The sequence below is a fragment of the Leptosomus discolor genome, chromosome 3 (genome assembly GCF_034619465.1).
Source record: "Leptosomus discolor isolate bLepDis1 chromosome 3, bLepDis1.hap2, whole genome shotgun sequence".
NCBI classification, from domain to species: Eukaryota; Metazoa; Chordata; class Aves; order Leptosomiformes; family Leptosomidae; genus Leptosomus; species Leptosomus discolor.
The window spans coordinates 51924955-51946723 of NC_141393.1; the positions used below are offsets into that span (position 1 = coordinate 51924955).

Sequence of the window (21769 nt, forward strand, 5' to 3'; positions counted from 1 at the left end):
AGTTCAGAGGCCCCGAAAGTGCTCAGCCCTACACTGCTTCCAGTAACTTAACTGTTGATCACAAAGTGCCCAAGCTATGGGGGACGATGCTGTTTGGGTTGAAGTATCCCTTCTCTAGCTGCTTGCCCACATCCCATTAAGATCATCTTTTGCTGCTTTTTCCAGGACAGTCCTGAGATGTGGTACACAAAACTGGATCCAGTCCAGGCTGAAGAAGTGGCCTCCAATATCATAGGCATCCCCAGAGACAGGGCAAGGCTACAGTCCACAGGTGTGTGTAGAGCTGGGGGCACTGTCAGTCAAATTACACCCTTTACTTTCAGAGGGAGAAGGCAGCTCAGGAAGCAGGAAACCAGTGTGGGCATCTAGGGAAAAAGGGAGTAACAGCAGAAGGATCCCTTTGTAATTCAGTGTTTGTATAGCTGCATTCTGTGTTGCTGGACCCAGAGCACACAGGGATGTTTTGTCCTTTCATTTATCCCTGGAATGAGCTGAACAAACAGGAAACAGAGGGCAGCGGCACATGCCTCCCATCTCTCCTTCCCTACCCTGCCCTTCTGCCGGCTCCTGCCCAGAGGACAGGTTGTGAGGCCACTTGGCCCCAGGTTGCACACAAGGGCCATGGCAGCAACTCGCTGCACCTGAGCCAGGGGCCAGCTTTACACTTCTACCTTCAAATACAGATTTTGGTGGGTTACCAAACATGTGTATTTTATGTGGCATGTTAGCCATAGGAAATACATATAAAAAAAGTGAAGTAACGTCCTGGGGCTGTCTTCAAAGCCTAAGTAAACTCCAGTGGTACGATGGAGTCCCACAGGGCCTGTCCTACTTACCTGAAGTCAAAAAAGCTGAGCCACTCACTACATGCTGAGCTTTGCTCAGGTGCAGGATAGGTGCCCTCTAAACCAGCTTCCCCCTTGCTGGGCAAGTTCTACCCAGCAGGATCTCAAAATCAAGAGATAAAATTTATTTTGAGTGATTTTTATGTAAACATTACAAGTGTAAAGATTTTTAAAAGAATCTTCATCCAAGAAATCAGCTCCTCTACAACACCAGCCAGTCTTTCGGGACTGTTAGACTTCACCAAAACCAGCAAGAAATATATAAGATAGATGATAATTAAATCCAGGATCATTTATTTATCAAACTTCTTAAAATACTGTTTTCATTTTGGTTTTAGTGTTTTTTTTTTTCCACAATTACATATAGTCTCTAGAAAAGCCAGACTTGCAATAGTTTTGCAATGTTTCAAGCACGTCTGGAAAGGCTATATGTACACTAGGAAGCTATACATGTGTATCTAGTTCTATTAGACCACCATCATCACTAGCAAAGGGCCAGATGTTAGACACATCTGGCAGACTCCCAGGCCCCACCCCCCAAGCCTTGCAGGGGTGGTTTCTAGCACTCTGCTGAGTACCCTGACACCTGGCCACAAAGAGAGAGAGGCTGCCACCCTCAGGCACGCGTGACCCAAAGACACTCACCACATTTAAAATAGGAGTTACACAAATGACTGACAAACATGCAAGACATACAGAAGACTGCTTGTGAACCAGGTTTTGCTCTGTTTACTAAAGCCTCTGCTGGCTCATCTGCTTGCTGGCTTGCTCCTCCAGTTGCATGGCAGCTCCCAGGGCATCCAACGTTTCTGTGAGGGAAGACAGGAGTGACAGGGTGACTGACCTGGAAGCTGAACTCCCCAGCCTGGCTGTCCACCTCAGCAGGGCTCTGCAAGGGCCAGAGGGGAGTGAATTGGGCAGGAACTGCTCCATCAACATCAAATCCTGCCTGGTCCCACAAAGTTCTTCAGCTATACTTGTTCATTCTGCTCATCAGTTTCAAGCCTGCAGTTTGCAGTTCAAACTAGATGCCACTAATCAAACCATCCCAGAGGGCCAGATTTTCCTTGGCATATAATGCAGAGGAGGTAGCAGGGCATTTACTTTTGTTAATCTCATCACCACCCGTCCATGGTGAATGGAGGGATACAGCTATCGGGCTGCATTTGAGATGGGAGGGCTGTTCAAGAAAAGCTTGCTACTTCAGGTTAACAGTTCACTTTGATGCCGCAATTTTCAGCTTCATTTAAAAAAAACCCCACAAAACACAAAATAAAACCCTCACAGCCCTGTTTTAGAGGCAAAGACTATGCAAGCTGTAAGGGCTGAAGCAGCAATCAAAGCCCAAGTTATTGCAACAGTGGCAGAAAAGTAGCAGTTACCAGTGTTAGCTTCCCCTGTCTTAGTCAGGCAGTCTATATACCTGGCACTCTGTTACCGTGTGTCAGCCAAGCTCACACATCTGCCTTGCTGCCTCTCTACCATTGCTTCAACTAGAGTGGTCCAAAGGCAGGCAGTGCTCAGGGAACGGGCAGCTGACATCCTCCTGCACAGAGCTAGGAGGTCTCCAAACTACAGCAGAGCGCTGAACAGTCAGAGGGATTTCGTTGCACATTGATTAATGCTCTATATTAAGGCAAAGAAATGCCAAACACAGGTGCCAGCAGACATGGCATCTCAGTATATGCCTGGCAGACACTTGTAATAAGTGAATGGATATTAAGGCCCGATATCCATGAAAATAGGAGTGGAAACAGTGGGCATACCCCCATGAACCCCTAGAACATAGCATTGAGACCTATTTCTTAAAGTCTGTTCTTTGGCCAAGGCAAAAAGGTAATCTATATAACCAACAGGCCAAATAGACTTCAGCTCACCTGCCCTTGGGCGGGTATTGTGTTCTGCTCAAGGGAAGGCAGTTTTATATGCCAGTACAAAGCAAGTTACTAGCCAAAATTTTACTTTGGAGAGTGCATTTCAGATCTGTCCCTATGATCACTGAGGAAAGTGATCTAAACAGTAAGCGATGCAGAAGGACTGGGTGCTCGAGCCCCCACAGGTATGCTGGTGTTACTTTCAGTCTTTGGGAAAAAAAAAGTGACAGCGATAGTCAGAGACAGGCACTAACATACCTCTGACATTAAGGAAGTTTCTTGAGCTCTCCTCTACAAAGTGCTTAGCTCTGCTCACAAATGTCTCGAGATCATAGTCTGGTTGCTCCGTGATTCCCAAGAGGTAGTCAAGTTCAGTTGTCATTCTCTATATTTACAAGGATAACAGTAATGAGAAATTGGCTTTCTGGAAATCCAAATAGTTTCTTTAAATCTGGCACACAGAGCTGAGCTTCTACAGACCAGTACTAGTCAGTGCTTCTTAGCAGCAAGTAGAGGTTGCTAGTTGAAGGGGAAGGAGGACCAGCTGGCCACAAGCACTGAAACACCCCAGTTTAGCCAGTTGGGCAGGAAACAAGAAAAGTTGGCAGTGAGGAAAAAGTATCACCACTGATGGCGTCTTGCAGTACAGCCCACAGCCTACCCAGCAGCACTTGGCTCAGACAAGGCAAGGTGCTACCAACATGCAGAAGGCAGCCTGGGCTGAGCTTGCCTCTTCCACGTACCTGTCTCAGTTCTCTAAGCTGTTCTACAACGTTCTCCTCCCGTTCACTAATTTGAGTCATTGCCTCACAGAAGTTGACCATGTGGGGAGAGATATCTTCCTCCTCATCCTTGGAAAGCTGCAAGAAACAGCCCAAGTAAGAACAGCAAGTTGTTCCCAGCTTTGAGAGCTGTTCAGCCCACTGCACACACATACATTGTGTTGATGACCTAAGCCTTCTCCAGCAGTCTCTGTTTCCTCAGTCTCCATCTGATTCTGTGTTTCACCATCTCCATTGTAAGGGCTGAGTTCTTTCACTCTGCAACAAGAAGATTTGTCACTCCAACTATTCTTCCAGCAGTTTCTGGGCTACAGCATCACAAGACAGCTACTGCAATCGATCACTGCTCAGCAAGAAACACAGCTGCACTTAAAGTTGCACATTACCACCCCCAGAACAAGCTCACACAGGCAGAAACCCAAGTGCTGTGGGAAGGAAAGCAGAGATGTTTGTTTCCATGCCAAATCTAGGACCTCTCCTAGAGGGAGAGAAATGACCAAGTACATGATGCTAATTGGCAGCAAAGCCTTTCACAGAAGGTGTCTTCCATGTGTCAGCTTGGTCTGTCATGACCAAGAGAACTTAGTACAGAAAGAAAAATAATAAGGTTGATTTTTCCCAGAGAGCCACTGCGCCAGAACAGGTCTATAAGGCTGAAAATCATGGTTGATGAGATGGTACTAGAGGTAGATAGCAGACACCAGCTGGGAATTTCATTCCAGTTACTAGCATCAGCTTCCTGTTTCCACTGAGTTTCTGCCTAATACCCCCTTTCTTATAACTCAAACTTGCCTTGCACATTTGCTAAGAATCCAAGGGGCCCAACTCAAGACTAGAATCCTACTGAAGCACACCAAGTTAGATATTGCACTTTGTCCTGTACTTTCAGGTGAGCAGGAATGACTGTTCACCAGAAGAAAAAAAATGCAACTTAAATCCAGAACCAAATCTGGGAATCTGTCAAGATACACAGTGTTCCTGAATGCTTATGACAAGAAGTATCACACATCCTTTCATAGAGTGCAATGCTTTCCAGGAAGGAATCAAGCAGCCTTTTGGGAACTAAACAATGAAAGCTACCGAGCCTGAAGAGCGCTAGTGTCATCTTGTTAATACATGACAAAAGTCAGTCATCTTTTTACTTGTCATCTCACCAGAGAGGTGTAGAGGCATGCAAAGCAGAGACTGGGAGGCACTTGCTGCTCTGTCACAGGGGTTCCAGGTGTCAGCAAGACCTCCAGGGAAACCTGGGACTCAGTCCCTGCAAGCCGTCCAGACCAGGACCCAAGGTCCAGCATGGGGCACTCAAAACACACCCCTGCCATCTGCTTAGAGGCATTAGAGTTCTGCAGGTCCTTCAGATTTCATCCAAAATCTCCAAGGTGCCATCCTCCATTAGTTCATATCAAAGTCCATCAAGAACATAGTGTTTTTTGCCATCTCTAGGGCTGTGTCAGGGACACATTCTTAGCCCATCCCTATAGACGGGACCCAAAGCACTACAAAAAGTAAAGGGCATGGAGGTAACCATTCAGGACAGGGTAAACTCCCTACAAAACACAGGGCAGTCTGAAGTCTAGCATGAGACGACTCCTCCGAGGAAAGGAGACATTAGTCATGGTTTTATACATTCTCTGTTATGTCCCACACAGAGAACACTCAGGTTCATTTCATCAGACAGCTCTAAGATAATTTGGTCCTAACAAACAAGCCCTAAATTGCCATTACAAGGTCACAGTAAAAGCAATCAAAACACCTTCTGCAACAAGAGCAGAATTCCCAAGTCAGAAAGGCCATTACCTGTCCGCGTATCTCAGTGTGTTTAAGGTGTACTCACACGAGCTCATGCCTGGAGAAATCATTGCTATCTGCAAACAGAACAGAAGACCTCAATGCTCTCATATCTGACTCCTGCTCACGTTAGTGGTCCTACAGATCTTACCAGGCAGCTGGGACATATTAGGGCAAAGGTTAGATTCAGACATTGTGTCAAGTCCATTTTTTCTTTAGTTTCTGTGGGACATACCAGCAGCCCTGTATCCAGCTTTCCACTGGCTTTGTGTACACCCACTGTGCTGCACCCTCCACAGGAAGCAAAGCCCTTTGAGAGCACACCAGGCTCTACTACAGATTCACTCTGTGAAAGTGACTTCTGCAGCCCTGCTTCTACTGGGGCTGAGCATATCTCGCCAGTTTTTGATCTCAGTCACCATGGGTGAGTGCAAGAGGAAACTGTATGACTTTTTTTGCAGAGAACTGAAACTTTCTGACTTCAAAGTCCCCTCACTCTAGAAGAGCATGCAGCTATTTGGTCCAATTGTAGAACCCATAAGCAGCGTGTTTGTGCCATGCATGTACTCACCATACAGGTCCTTGAGTTTGTTCCTATGAAAGAGTCTCTTAGCACCTGGGTCAGCTTGCTCTCCCGAAAAGGGGTGTGAGATTTGTTCTGCCCTAAAGCTCGGATACATTCCTAAGAAAAGACAAGTCTTGTGAATGCACTATCTGCATCTCTTCTCAAACAGCTCTACAAGCTATCAACCACCAGTTGCTGGTTAAACCAAATAGGCTGGAGAATGGTCATCTCTAATGCTCTGTAAGTGCTTCATAGCCTTTTAAATATACTCCAGGTATTTGACCTTCACAGGACAGCTGGTATATCCATCATATGTGCAAAAAAAAAAAAGACAACTGGAATGAAGCTTGAAACGGCTGTAGCGGTATCTGGCCTAACAAGACTGCACTGCTTTCCTGGAAACATTCTAAATGGAAGTATACACCATTTCCAGTGTTGTTAACATACTAAACTAGGATCCATTTGGCTGTTCTTTTCCCTTGCACTGAAAAGAAACAGAACAGATAACCCCAGAGCTGAGCAGAATCCATGCATTGATCAGCACCATTTGCTCCCCAAGATATAGCTCACCTTCAAAGCCAGCAAGCTCTTGTTGATTTCTGCACCTTCCATTCGTGTCTGCCGATCAGCACTAGATGTGTCTGCACCCCTTTCGTTTCCTGCCAGATCCACCAAGGAAAATTTGCCAAGCAGTTTCCCCTTTCGGCGTAGTATGATTTGGAAGCATGCGTGTGACCGCGAGGAGCTAGCATTTGCAAAAGTCTGCCCAGATGTCCTACAGCAAAGATGCAAACAAGCATCAGAACTGTGTCACAGAAGACACAACAGGTCCTGACAGCACTAGACAAGACCTGCAGCCATTCAATTAAGTTGTTTAACCTCCCAGGTTTTATTCCACACATTAATACTTCTGGTTTGCATGAATTATGGAATTATTTCCAATATAAGAGCACAGAAGGACTGCTGTGAGAAGTAGGAACCTGCACCCCAGCTGCAGTGATTTAAGCTGCCTGGGCTCAACTCAGCCAGCCTACACTGGAATGCCTTTCTGACTGCTAATGCCTTACATTCATTTGGAGGTGGAAGACACACCTTCAGCCCTATCTCCCTGCCTCAGAGCAGGCCACATGTCATTTTCCTAATGCATCTGCCATTACACAGCAAGCTCAGCCATTAAACAGCTTCAGCTGTGCTAGCACATTACAGTTGTGGCAAATCCCCTTCTCCAGCCAAGCTGGTTTGGCGCTTTATCTCTGCTGTGCACCTGCCCCATCACTGCAAGACACAGACTGGAGTCTTGTAAGTCACCATAAACCACCCTGTGACCTTCACTGTCATTTATTGTCTGAGAAGGCTGGCAGGTTCACTGTCCCACCTGTGACCCCACTGCTGGGGGATGGGGGGGAAAGGAGGGAGGTTGTCCTGAAATGAGGCAGGAGTCTGAAATGTTAAACAGTTCTTGACTGAATTGTCAGCCAAGAAAGCATGCAGAGCAGTGTAACATAGAAGTCAACGAGTTCTCATTTGCCTAGTAATGTTTCCATAGCAGTTGCAACTTAAGTGAGACAGGTAAGGCTTGATACAGAATTTAAGTCCTGATTCAAGACATCAGTACAATGGTAGAGTTGTCTCAACCACAGCCTTCCTATCAGGATGAAGAGCCAAGCCTACAGCCATCACTTGGCACGTGCTCTCAAGGATTCTTTAGTTAAGATCCCTGAACAACATGCAGCATTTGTGTTGCCATTGGAATAGCTCATCTGGCCTGCAGTTAAGCCAAAGAATTTTTGCAATAGTAGGTCAATACCAGCTGCTCTTCCTTGATCTTGCAAGCTCACAGGGCTACTCATGCTCCTGTAAACTGGCTAATGATTCTAGAAAGCAGCTAGACTGCTCAGCTTAGCTGTGGCACCAGGGCAGCCATCTCCTCATGTGAATACTTTCTCTCTTCTTGGAGTTACACAAGGACATATGAACCAGGAACTCTGACCTCCTCTATGGAAGGCAGGCTAAACCCATCCCTGCTAGCCCTTTATTCTGTAACCATATTCTTGTGTTTATGCAGAGGTGCTGCTCAGTGCCTGCCTATTACTGGGAACAAGCAGCTTCGCTTTAAGTCTCAAAGCACCAGCTGCAGACATTATATATTTTTTCCTAGATGTGGAAACACAACAGGACATGACTTTTCTTATTGGTTTTAAAGCATCAAACCTGCAGGCACTGCCCATCTCAATCATTCTGATGACATCCTCAGCACAGCCAACTCTTCGTTCTTGGAGACCAACAACCTGGATCTGCTGCTTGCCATCCTCCAGGACTCGAAGTTTTGCCTTCTTATTCAAGAGGTCAAACACCTATATTCAGACAACAAGATTGAGGCAAATCTGAACAAAGTATCCTTGTAAGTATTTTGCACTGTCTTTATAGAAAGCTATATAGAAACAGCACCTTTAACATAGCCTTCCAACTCAATTCCAAGAACAATAGACTATATAGAACTATAGGAACTAGTGAGCTTTGCTCAGCTTAGGAAACATTCAACCAAAGAAGTCAGGTCAAGATTTAAAAAAAAAACAAAAACCACCCACAACAAAAACCCAAGTCTTACCTTTCCATTGTATATTTCAAAGAAAGTCACATAGACTTCCAGGTCCTGACTCCTGTACCTGGGCTGGTTTAGGAGAAGGAAAACATCTTGCGCTGGTGAGGAAAGGCAGAAGTTTAGTTAAATAGTTTAAAACACATTTTAGTTGTTACTTGATCTACTTTCAAATATTGCATGGACATAAGGCAGTGTCTAGCAGCTGAACGACAGTCATCCTAAACACATGCTAGCAAAACAATTAGTGCTGTGCTACTATCTAGAGAAAAGTTCCAGCAGCATCCTCATCCTGGGACTGGAAACACAGGGGGATACAGAAATACAGAAGTTTCTACTGCTATTGCCACCCCCAGACAGCAGTCCTTACTGATCTGGGGGAACACTGGGATCTGCTATTGTTTTGCACAGGCCTGAAACAGTCAGGTATTTGTGTTTCAAGCACTTCTTGCTGAAAGCCTAGAAGACAAGCCTCCCTGAGCATCTGCATCACTGCACTTTGGAGACAATATACCAGATTAGTTGACCCTTTGGCGGGATCTAGTGCAAGCTATTCACAATCAGGCTTCAGACTTTGAAATTGAACTGAAAAGTAAAGACTTTCCTTCAGGGCCAGTCATAACTCAACAAGCACAGATTTGATTTTTGTATCTAAAGAAAAAACAACTTACACGCAAAAGCATATATGCCCTTTGAAGCATTCTGTGCTCTCCCAGAGAAGTCTCCACCCATAGTCTGTGAAGAGAAAAGGCCAGAGGTAAGGTGCAGTACAAACAAGCCAGGCTATCCGGTTTTAGTCCCCAGAACATACTAGGAAGTTACCGTATATACTCCAATGTCAGCAAGATGATTAGAACACAGTGCAATTCAGGATAAAATTATTTTGCTGCTTCCCTATCAGTTCAGAAAGATCTGGACAATGCAAAGCAACACCTGACTGCCTGTAAGGCTCTGGGGTGCAGAGTCAAAGCAGTTGTTCCTCCAAGGGGAAATGCATAGGCTTGACAGTACAACCAAATAGCCTCTGGTCAGAAGAAACAAAGCCTCATTTTTTAGGATGTAGGCTGAGCAACATTTTCACTGCTACACGCAAAAGCTCACGTGTGACATCAAAATGCTTCAAACTTCTAGAGCGGACAATACCTTTAACTCCTTTAACCAGGGTGCCTTTTGATCCCAACAAAATTTTCTGTTGGTGCTATCCTGGTGACTTGCTCTACCACTTTCATATGTAACAGTCAATCCCATGACACATCCTCAATCTACCAGAGTTTAATGTGCAGCTCTCCAGTCTCAAGGTACAGCTATTGTCCTTGCACTAGTTCTGCACCCTAGGATCAGGAGGGGAAAAGTAACTTCATGGCCTGTGATTTCTAGTGCCTCACAGTTGTATTCCTGTACCAATGCTCAGATAAGCATGTTTGTCTGCCCATTACAGTGCAACAGAGGCAGCCTATGTCCAAACTTCTATAAACTTCCACATTTTCTTCTGGATTACTGGAAGATCTACAGCTCGCTACATAGCACTAATGATAGGAGATCCTAGCCTAAAACTTGTCTCTAACTTGCTGCAATGACAGCAACTGTCTGATTACTCTAACTGGCAGGCCAGCCTAGTCCAGTCCAGATCACTGTGGTTTGAGGTAATGGCTTCCTGCAGAACAAGACAGCAGATTTGACTTCACTATCATGCTGTGAGGGAAGAGAGCTTCCCACTTCCCTTCGCTATAGTTTCCAGAAGAAGAAAGTTAAAAAGACACCACAGTTGTTGAAAATTTAGAGCAGATCACCACTGAGGCAGAAAACACAATCTTCAGTTCTTTTGAAACTGCAACTGGTAGACTGGAAGGAGTGGTTCAAAAGTGAACACACTAATTTGCCTACTTTACAAACAATACCAAATCACTTAAATGTTTATGTGCAACAAGAGGTTTATTCTTATATAAACAAAAAGTTTTTGGAATGCATCCGAGCTCAAAACACTGTACAGACAATAGCCTTTGTCTCAGATGTAGGCTAATAGTCCCACTTTGCAGACTGGAGTTAGGCAGCAACAGCCATTTGAGGCAAGGAATAACCATGACTAACACAAACATGTCAGAACATCCTAAGTCTTTAAAAAGCCAGCTATGGAGGGATTTTAGGACAATTTTCCTCACTACCTCAAAGGAAACCCACTAATAGGTAAAACCATAAAAAGGGGGATTAACAACTGACAAAGTATTAGCTTTAAGACAACAAAACCAAAATCCAGACTCCTTATACAATCCTTCTTATCAACATCGAGGAGCTTTAAAACACTTTACATAAAGTTAGAAAATTTGAGACCTTGGAGAAACACTTACATGTGTCTTGCCACTGCCTGTCTGGCCATATGCAAAGCATGTCGCCTTCCCACCCTCAAAGATGGTCTCTACAAGAGGTCTGGCAGTGAACCTGGATATTCAGAAGGCAAAAGACAGTTAAGGCAAGCATTTCACACTCTCTTTCATCAGTTTTCCTAAAAAGAAAAAAAGGCAAATAAAAGCAAATCCTTAGGAAATCGATAAGGCCACGCCAAAAATAAGCTTTAGACTTTTCAGTCCTTTGGTTTCCTCCGAAAAGGATTTTAGTATTTATGTCAGGTAGCAGTTTCTTTAAGCCAGGATGCCGTCTAGCCATAGCTCCATGCTTTTACCTTGCAAGTCATTCCCAATGAACAGAATACATTACCTGTATACCATTTCATTAGAAGAGGATTCATCAAATGAAAAGTCAAATCTAAATGCTTGGGTTTCAAGGTATTTTGTTAGGTCCACTTTCTGCTTTGGCTCATGCACCAGCAGGACACTCTTGCTCAGAACAGTAATGACATCACATTCCTTTTTTTGAAGTTCTGTTGACAGAAAATACCCTCAGTTTTAACAGAATAAGCAATGTCAAACTGCTCCAAGACAGAGCTGCTTAGTCAGTACTCTCACCTTGTTTATTGAGAGGGCGCTTCCTCACACAGACACAAATCCTGTGTTCTTCTATCTAAAAAAAAAACCAAACAAGTAATTATTTATTTCCCAATTACACACATATCTACTTAGTATTACAGAGAGCAAGATCCAATGCTCCCTCACATCTGCTTTTCTGTATGCTGATCAGAGTTTCTTCTGCTACTGATCAGACCCAGTCATGGAAGAACGCAAGTCTTAGAGTCTGTTCAGTGCAAAAGAAGCTACCAAAAAATGACCTTTGCATAGCATGTTACATGTCAGGTGGAAATGCTCCTATGCTATAGCAAGTGCCACAAATATTCTGTATCAGAATCAGTAAAAAGTTTAGCCCTTGACCAGCTTTCCAGCAAAATCTGTGATACCAATACTGCAACTACAGTCAAATTCAGGCAAGTTATTATTTTTCTTTACCCCAGAGGTATTTTTTGACCCGGAGTTCTTTACTGATGCTGTAAGTTTAGCTATTTGTGCAGCACAGCTACACATCAGTTGAGTTTGGGAAAGTGCATATTAGCAAGGCAAAAAGCAGATGACAAACTCTTCCTCTGTCATGGAGCAACATGTACACAAACAGCTGGATCTCAGCCCCACAGGATACAGGCACACAAACTACCTACTGTTCTAAGGTAGCCCACACCTACTTTTTTGTTTGAACTTAATTGCTGTCATTTTCCACTGTCCATAACAAGGCTTTTGCTAGACAAGGACTACTTGTTCTCAGGTATCAAACAATGGTAGTTCCATAATTGCCGAAGATGTTGACCAAACCTGGTTTTTCTAGATTTTGACCTCTACTTTTGCTCCTCTGCTTTTTGACCTAGTTTAAAATTACAAAACCACTTTCTGTATACAAGGCAATAGTCCGTATTAAATTATACCTATACCTAGAACAAGATAAGCTATTACATAACAGACTCTGACATTTACAAGCTCTGAAAAACACTGATGTTACCACACAAATCATTGCATGATAATTGTCAAAGTGCAAGCTCTTCACTAGTGACACATGCAAAGTAATGCAAGCAGCTTAGCCTTAAATAGGGGAGGTAAGTGACTTCACATATACCACCAGGTGCCTCAAGATCATAATATGCTCAGAGGATTCCCAAGGTGCAATGATGCACTAAACCGCTCATATACTAAAATCTTCAGTAGAAAATAAAGAAGTCTGTCTACAGACTGCAGTTAGTAGCCTCAGTATTTACTTACTGGGTCAGTTATAGATACTGGCTGGCAGTCTAAAGTTGCTCTGAATTCCTTGATCATCCGTGCAAACTCCCAATTTGGACAGCTGCTGTCAAATTCCTGCATGGAAATACCATAGATGTCAAGGTCATTAACTATGACACCAAAATAGCCCCAGAACACATTAAACAGTCAGCTGTATACAGCTAGAAATATTTCACAAGATTTAGAACTTTCTGAAACTAGAACCAATCCATCCTTATCTACAGCTTCACAAGAACAAAGCTTGTCCAAAATATATTTTTTTTCAACTACTGTGATACGGTGTCCTATAGAATTTCCCCTTACTGGTGTATTGTAGAGTACTCCACCTGTGCACGTTTTGTCCTGATTTCACTAATTTGAGCTCTCTTTTCTTCTCTCTTGTTTTTCATTTTCTCCATCTCTTTCACAACATTAGATCTTCTCCGAACTACGCAAGATAAAAACATTGCCTTGGATTAAATTGTCATACTAGGTTTTAAGCACAATACAAATATTTCAACTCTTACAGGTTGCCAATAGACTAACTTGAATAGGAAATAATCATCTTCAGAGGGACGGTCATTAATTTTGCAGCACTTCCTTCCCAAACCAGATCTACCTGCCACAGAAACTGCCTAGGAAGTCACACGACCACTGTAAGGCAGCACTTCTGAGGCAATACTGCTATAACAGAATTAGAGATTTGTGGCAAAAAAATACCCAAGATATTCCATCTAACTGCCAAAGCCACCTTTTCAAAGCTTTAGTTTCAGAGTATACAAAGCAGAAGTCGCATAGCTATGCATTGCTGACTGCTAAGGCAGTTCTCACCCACTTCTCCCTGGTACCTGGGTTCACTGAAGAGCTCGTTCTAGCAGCAGGCAGATGATCCTCTGTATTTCCATTTACATTTGTCAGTGAGGCTTGTGGAGCACAGCTCAGTCTGCTAGTCTTGGTTTGGCCAGCTACAGAAAGAAGCCAGACCAAAGCTAATGATTAGACCCCAAAGATCAATAATTCTGTAATTTGTAAAGCCTCACAGACCATAGGCATTTCTCAACTCTGATTCTGGATTAGGAGAGAGAACTAGCTAAAACTTGTGGTAAGTGGGCAAATAATTTTGAATCCTTTGCTGATGACCAGTTTTTATTCAAAGCTACAAATCAAGGCCACACTGACTAGACAAGAATTTACTATCAAGCCTCTTATTTCAATGTCTTTGCAGCGCTTAATACACAAGGCATGCCCTCAGCTATTCATGGGGTAGGTCTGGTAAAGATAACTAACTATTTCATAATTCAAGTAGGCTCAAGTTCTTGCTTTACTCAATCAATATAGGTAAAACTACTACCAGTCTAGTTAGAGTGTTGCCAGCCATACTAAGGCACTTCTCTTCCCACTCTAGCCCTGTGAACACCACTTTATGCTGTTGAGCAGATAACACATCCACCCCCCCACACAACCACAGCTCTCTGGGTAATAAAGCACTTCATTATTCAACAATATTGTTTCCAAAGCCCTTTGAGAACCCCTTCAGGTGAGAGCCCTGGATATTTACACAGTGGCAGACCTCTAGGTCTCTTTTTTATGTATGAGGGAGTAGAGGTTGCCCACCCCCCTGGGATTTGCAGTTTAGCTAATTGAATGCATACAAAGTATCTTGCTTCACAGTGAGAATTCATGGGGTTCTTTCTCCACTCACCAGGAACTGACAAATTGTTTCTGGTTTGTGTAGAACTGCAGGGATCCACCCCCATCTCATTTTCCTGGAGGCTGCACTGAGATTCTGTGATAACAGACATCCTGGAACGGCCACGCACAGCTTTGGAAACAGGAATTCAAGGTCAGCATCATGCCTCAGACACTCAGACATTTGCAAATAGTCAAGTGCTCACAAAGGGCAGAACAGTGGGGAACAAGGTCTGGTTAAAAAGACCTTTTTGAGATCTCTAATGCATTAACAAAGCCCAGGACAAAGCAATGCAGGTGAGTGAAAAGTGATCATGAAATACACCACTACAGAAAACCAAACAGTTCATTCCAGATCTGCAATTCCTGTGAATTTCTTTTGGATACTGCTAAGGATTCACCAATACAGCAGTTCCAGAACCCGAACACCTTGGAAGGAAGAAGTTACAAGTCAGGGAACTGGGAAATCCTCTGAAACTTCACACTCGCAGGGCTGTGCGAATTAACTGTTTGATGGTGACAGCAGTACTGCAGCAATCCGGCAGCTGGTCATGGGCAGCAGCATGCCCACCATCACAGCACACATGCACAGACAGAGTGTGTGGTAACTTGATAACACTAAATTCAGATAAAAGACTCTACATTATCACAGCAGAAATCTTTGGAAAAGGTCTTTTTGTAGGCAGTCTCCATTGTCACACAGCAAGGTGTTTCTTTCACTGAGACTAAGTCCACTGCAAAGCTTCCTAGGGAAGGGATTGGAACACACACCTTAATAGATTTGTAAAGAAAGCAAATCTGATATGAAAAAAATAGAAGTCTGATATGCAAGCTAGAGCTACCTTCACCTCTAGCAATCACAAGAATTTATCCAGAATTAATCACTAGCATTTCAAAGGATGCCAGATCTGTTTCAGATCAAGTGTTCTTTGGGTTAATTTCAATTCTGGATCAAATTCCTTAGAAGAGTGCCCATGAAATTCAGTGGTCCCATCTGTTAGCACTTTACCTGGAATCTTCTGCTCAGGTGCAGAGACATTAGGTGTTACTGCTGCAGCTTCAGGAACAAAAAGCATCAGTTTCATTATACTCAGAGATGGCATTTTATTATTTGCTTTTGTCACACATGCCCAGACCTGATCTCATCACAAACTCAGCAGCACTTTTTCTGTAAATCCTAGTGCTCCCAGACTGGCATACCAACTGGAAGATTTGCTGCATCTAAATGCGTTTGATTCAAGTGATTCTTGTACATGAGGCTATTCAGCATCCTCCAAAATTCTTGTTGATTGAGAGGACTGAGGCAATATCTGTTTCTTAATTCACTCTGAAAGCACTGCTTCTACTTCTCTCACTTCCCTGAACAAGATGGAGACAGACACCTCCTAATCTTCTTTGTCTAGTCTAAGAACCAAAACCTGAAGCCAGGGTTAACTTTCTAATCGGTGCAGTGCAGAGTTGGCAACAGGACAGATACTCACTGACACTCGTGGGGGTTAGTTAGTTATAAGAACAGACAATAACATTTGAGGAATACCAAAAACACTGCTTCTCTGTTGTACTCTGAGCAGGTCTGCAGGGGCAAGACTGTGCCGGTAGGAAGGGCAACAGGTATTTCAGATTTGCAATTAGATTCTATACTTCAGGAAAGCCGTGACCTCTGCAAGGACTTTTTCCATCAATAAGTGACTGGATAAACACACCTTTATTTTTCCAGCTGGCTATCCAACTCCATTAACTGACCTGTCTAGAGACAGTCACGACTCTACTGCATCATTTTCTTGCCAGTTCACAAAATTTATGGAGAGTTCTCTGGGTTTGAGGATGATTAGGATGCTCTAGTACAGAACAACTTTTGACACATTAAGCTTCCTGAACTACTGCTGCCTCTCCAATGCAAGGGTGTCTGTACTGTTCTCTCCTGGTACCAGCTTCCCTGTCTGGCATCGCATACAACAAAAGAGGACAGACAAGCCCAGATGTTTTGTTTACAGCCCAATTGCATGGAAAAGCACAAGTTTTGTCTGACTATGCATTTCAAGAGAATCATTAAATTAGCAATCATTCAACCTCAGCATCAGGCAAGTGTATTACAAATAGACCTGTATTGCTGCCACTTGCAATTCAGAAAGCCAAAAGAGCCAACTAATAAGTTAAAAGAAGGTAGAAAACATGAGAGTAACTCCTGACACCTCAGGAAAAACAATTCTTTAGCAATCCCACACTCTGACATCTCTATCTTATCTTCTGGCTTTGCTCAAAACATTGTACTGACATACAATCACTGAGCTATGGCACACCAGCTGGCACTTTGTCTGCCTGGTCCAAAACATCTCCAAGGACAAATGTCTCCAAGCTCTAGGTAGTCACTGTCTAGTGGGACTATTTAAGAGGATACATCCATTTGTCACCACTATTTCTTTCTTGCCCTTTCCACTCTCATTTTGACACTTTTAATCTCAATAACTCCCACTAACCTTCTGTTGTTTGTGGCTTTTGCAAAACTCCATATGAAGCTTTAAAACTCACTGCAACAGCAACTGCCTACTGACATTTAAAGCACTATCAAGGAATAGCTACAGCAATGCTGCAGATAAAGGCAACACATCAACAAACCCCAGCTCACAGGAACAGGACAGCAGTCTGTCAGCAAAGTTTCTGCTCTCAGGAGTCCAAAATGTTGGTATGAAACAGTATGCTCTTTATTATCATTGTCTGAATGAGCAGCCTTATGATGCACTAAAGTAGAATATTATGGCTACAATGAAAGATCACCACTGTTTCACATTTTCTCACCTTCCCGTGGAGCAGGAATTTTTGAAAGGGTTGTTCTGCGCTTCTGCTTCTGAAAAACAATAAATGCTGTAAGCAGTCAGAATAAGCTGCAAACACCTAGCACAGCACCTTCAAGATAACATCGATAAAACAAGAATTTCTGAACAAAGTCTAACTACGAGACAAGAAAAGATAAATTAGAGACCTCAAACCTTAAGACTGAGGGTATTATTTATAACAAGACCTATGCTGTTGACACTTTAGTACCTTAGGAGAGCCTAAATTACTTTTAAGCACTTACCTGTGCCGTTACATTCTCTTGCAAAGGAAGGTTCTCTTTCACATCTGCAACAGGCAGTTCTTCTGATAACTCAGGATTTATTGTTATCACATCATCAAGGTCAACCTACAAGAGCAAAGGCAGGATTTTACAGCAAAGAATATTGCTGCTACCACTTACAGCATTTTGGTTTTTTTAAAACCTTGACTTTCAGTACAGGCAAATGTGACCCGTGCCTGACAAATGTTAAGTTAAAGTTGCCTGGAAGGGCAAGACAGAAGTTAATGTTCCATTTGAGTAGTCTCATATGTCCAAATATGCTAGAAGAAATGTGCTAGTTAAGCCATTTACCCTCATCTGCCAAACACCACACAGCTCCGCAGATGCCATAGAGCACTTCTGAAGAGACAGGCAAAGCACATATAGCATCAACTGCTTTAATCTCTTACTGCTAATCTTAGTAAATCTCAGCTGCTCTGGGACTTCTGTGCTAGGAGAGCATTAAGTGTTTAGTGTGCGACTGCACTTACTGGAATAAACTTTAAAGAGCTGCTTAGACCTTGGGAAGTGAAGGATCCAGCATTTAATCCACAAGTCAATTCATCTGCATTTTCACTTGCAAGTGATTTCACCTAGGCCAGCTACCACCTCCTGCCTGACCCTCCAAGCGAGGTCAAAATCCTGCCTTCAACACATTCTGCAGCACCCTGGTGCAGGCAGCCGCAAGAACAGGGGGGGAGCAACAGGGAGCAGGCAGCCAAGGGCAGGTTTGAGCACAAAAGGCAACAATGCTCTTGGTTCAGTTTTTCAAACGTAACCTTGCAGAAGAGGTTGAAAGCACACTTACACAAAAACTCTGGTATCGTTGCAGCTTGCACTGGAATTCACCTAATAAAGCAACACAAGCACCACTCCAAGAAGTGCTTGAGTTCTCAACTAACTTTTATATTACTTACATAAGAGTCCACAAAAAGAGCAAAACCCAGGCGAACTTCTGTAAAATGTGGAGATACCACATACTAACAGAAGAAATATATCAAATGTGTTTTATATGGAATCTGTAAATATCTGATTGGAAAGTGAATTCGCTCAGAAACACATCCATGTGGACAGCATAATATGTAAGTGCATACACACAGTGTATATAAGTGTATAAGAAAATTGCTGGATTTTGAAACACCTTCATAAAGACTTAAGATCAAAACACATAAATGCAATCTAGCCAGCAATTATATCTAAACACTCACATTTGAATGCAGCCTGCACAGACAGTATAAAATCCAGCTTTAAAGAACGAGCCAATGACCACTTCAAGATTTTAACTAAACTCTAGAGCATATACGTTTCCAGAGAAACCAGCATGTTTGCTCAGTTACCAAAGAAGATTTTGCTAAGTGCCAGGATTTCGGCAATACTAACCTCAAATACCCCAGACCACTCCCCCATCCCATCCCATCTCACACTGTGTATTTTACACCAGTAAAGGGATTCAGGGACTCAAACTCAGCCCTCTCAACATGACACTCGATCAGTGGCACACTAAGCCTTAAGGAAAGCCTGAAGGCCAGTGTTAGAGGCAGAAAGAGCCGACAGACGGGCCCCCGAGCTGGGGAAACGGGGACTTCAGGGCAGAAAGGGAGAGGCCCAACGTCCCCCTGCTTGCGCTGAAACCTTAAGAGCCCCGTTTTGGTACTGCTCCACTGCAACTGCTTACCTGCCCGCACCGACCGCCACGCTTTAATTACGCACGACGTTAAAATAAGCTGCGACGGCGCGGAGAACACGCCGCTCGCCCGGAGGAGCCGGCTGCGGCCGCACCCCGGCTTCAGGTGGCGAGTGCCCGGCCAAGGCTCCGGCCGGCAGCACCGGGGCCTGCCTGGCCCGGGGCCCCGACCCCCCTCGCCGTGGCCTGCGGGAGCGCTGGGAGCGCCGGGGCCGGAGTCGCTACTCACCTCCTTGCCCTTAACGGCGCCGCCCTCCCGCCACTCCACGGACACGCAGGACCGCTCCACGTTCACCGTCTTCACCGTCGCCTTGTGGACTAAGCCTGGAAGAGACCGGCGTTGAGTCTCGGCTCGGCCGCCCCGCGCCGCCGGGTGCTGCCCCGCGAGGCCGGGACGCCCGCAGACGCCCCGCTCCCCCCCGCCCCCCTCCCCTCACCGTTGCTCCGCTGGATGCTAATGACCAGGCCGGGGCACACATGGCGGTAGAGGCGGGAGTCCATGGCCCAAACACGAGGAGAGCGCGCAGCCCCTCAGCAGCAGCGTCACCACCCGTCCTGGGCAACCGCCGCCGGTTTAAACCCCGCGCGCCGGCGTGCCGCGGGGCCTGCCGGGAAACACCGGCGGGGGACTGCAACTCCCGGCATGCCCCAGGGCGTGGGCTGAGGCTGCGGCTCCCAGGAGGCAGAAGAGGCCCGCGGCGGGGCGGCCGCCGAGGCAGGGGAGAGCAGGGCAGCGGCGGTCCCGCTCATGGGGGGGGCTGGAGGGGACCTCAGCTGCGGTGGGGCCTGGGGAGGAGCAGGCCGCACGCCCGCCATTGCAGTACGGCTGGGGGGCGGACGGGAGGTAGCGGGCTACAACACGGAGCTGTCCGGAGCTCTTTTTCCCTGACGACAACTTCTAACTTTTAACCGGGTAAGGGCAGCTTCACCGAAGTGAAGCCTCAAAAAATTTATCGACACTCGTGCTTGTTCCTCTCCACGGAAATCTTTAGTAAAAGGCGAAAGATTTATGCGATCTGAAGAGAAACCGGAGTATGCCTCTCCCTGCCGCCCCGGCACGCCGCCCGCCCGCCCCGTGACCCATAAGTCAGGGCGACGGACGCCCGCCCGCCCCCGGCCCCGCGGATTCCGCTGGGCCCGTCCTCGCCGAGAAGCACAAGCCGCGCAGACCCGAACGGCTCGGACCGGCCGCGGCGGCGGACATCGTCGGGGCCGGAGCGGCGCGGCGGAGCCGCGGTGCACCCTGGGTATGCAAAACAGCCGGAGTGTAACGGATGCATGCTAATGAGGCGGCGGCACGGGGCGGCGGTGCCGAGCTCCGCCGTGCGCACTGGGGCCGGTCCCCGTCCCGCGGCAGATGCGTGCTCCCTCAGTGCGAACGGGGCTTGTGGCTCCGTGCTGTGGTTCGACCCCAGCACCAGGTAGCCCTGCGGTGGCATAGGGGAAGAACCGGACGGGTGAAGGTGAGAAACCCGTGGGCTGAGGTGTATTTTAACGATGAAAACGGAATAATGATAATTTAAAAATAGTAACTTTTTAAGACTTACAATGAAAAGAGAAAAAAATAACAGAGAAGAAAATAAACCCCAAGACAACTGATGCAAATCAAGACGTTACTCAGCAGCAAGCGTCCGACGGATGCCCAGCCAGACCCCGGGCAGCGGCCCTCCCCCCCGCCAACCTCCCCCCTAGTTTATCTTGCTGAGCATGACGTCACACAGCACGGGATATCCCCGCGGTCTGTCGGGATCGGCTGTCCGGGGTTGCTGACGACATGTAACCCGCTCGCCGTTGTTATGTGTTAGCCTGTCCGAATAATTGACTGGACAGAGTTAGCTAAAATCCAATTCAACTTTTATTAAATTCAAGCAAGCGATAGCAAGCAAACAGCGCTGGGCGGCCGGGGAGTCCTCGCTCCACCAACGGCTCGCGCCTTCCCCCCTGGAGTCCTTGGGTTTTATACTCTTCTACTTCCTTGTACCACGTATGCTTCTGCTGCTTCCTGCGCCTGTGCATTGTGTTGCTAGGGGGTCTTTCTCTGCCTCCTGGTAGTCGTAAGGATGAAGGCTGAAGGTCTTCCTCGTTGCCCTGTGAGTGAACTTTTGCAAAAATGTGATGACTCAACTCCCCTCAGCTACGGGTCTTGTTTATTTTGCCGAATGTCCTTCGGTTAAGCTATCAAGCCTTGCGAGCACATAAATCTTCCATACATAATTTTTCCATACATAAATCGTCCGTACCCTCCCATACAGGTTTAATAAACAAGGCACAATGTTACCTATTACAGCCGCCACACCCAGCGCATCCTCCCGGCACCCCGCAGTGCCCCCCCTTCCCGTGCTGCGCCCCGAACAGTTCTACTTTTGACCAAAACAGTTGGAGCTTCACCGAAGCGAAGCCTCAAAAAATTTATCGACACTCGTGCTTGTTTCTCTCCACGGAAATCTTTAGTAAAAGGCGAAAGATTTATACGCTTTGAAGAGAAACCGGAGTACGATTAACACGTTCCCCGTGCGCACACCGTCCCCCGGCTGTCCCTCCGGAGCACATGGCGACCCCTGCCACTCCTTCGCCCGGTTCCCGCCATCCCGGCCCGACCCACGGCGGCGCACACGGGCACGGCCCCGCGCCGGGACCCCAGCGGCCCCGCGGG

At 45.7% G+C, this 21769-nt stretch overlaps 1 protein-coding gene and 2 non-coding genes across 3 annotated transcripts; all 3 read right to left on the reverse strand.

Moving 5' to 3' along the window:
• Positions 1-1553: 1553 nt before the first annotated feature.
• Positions 1554-19617, reverse strand: KIF2C (kinesin family member 2C). Its single transcript, XM_086461971.1, has 22 exons — positions 19554-19617; positions 19346-19440; positions 17415-17519; positions 17135-17183; positions 15348-15395; positions 14352-14471; positions 13498-13614; positions 12997-13097; positions 12650-12745; positions 11417-11471; positions 11169-11331; positions 10802-10892; positions 9128-9191; positions 8466-8557; positions 8069-8211; positions 6428-6632; positions 5864-5974; positions 5302-5369; positions 3657-3759; positions 3463-3579; positions 2978-3104; positions 1554-1654 (listed from the first exon to the last, which is right to left on the reverse strand). Exons 1-22 carry the CDS (start codon positions 19615-19617, stop codon positions 1578-1580), a joined length of 2211 nt encoding a protein of 736 aa, XP_086318097.1. The 3' UTR covers positions 1554-1577.
• A 420-nt stretch (positions 19618-20037) lies between these two features.
• LOC147415851 (U5 spliceosomal RNA) lies at positions 20038-20152 on the reverse strand. Its single transcript, XR_015183446.1, has one exon. It is a non-coding gene; the product is annotated as a U5 spliceosomal RNA (small nuclear RNA).
• A 1344-nt stretch (positions 20153-21496) lies between these two features.
• LOC147415852 (U5 spliceosomal RNA) lies at positions 21497-21611 on the reverse strand. The gene has a single exon (XR_015183447.1). It is a non-coding gene; the product is annotated as a U5 spliceosomal RNA (small nuclear RNA).
• Positions 21612-21769: the final 158 nt, after the last annotated feature.

Bases quoted from the DNA above. Each gene is read 5' to 3' on its own strand.
- KIF2C (XM_086461971.1), bottom strand. From the start codon at position 19,617: ATGGACTCCCGCCTCTACCGCCATGTGTGCCCCGGCCTGGTCATTAGC. The intron at 9,192-10,801 runs GTAAGTGTTTCT...TTCTCTTCACAG, and splicing joins CAGGCAGTGGCAAGACACAT to ACTATGGGTGGAGACTTCTC. The intron at 5,975-6,427 runs GTGAGCTATATC...GTCTTTTCTTAG, and splicing joins AGAGCTTGCTGGCTTTGAAG to GAATGTATCCGAGCTTTAGG.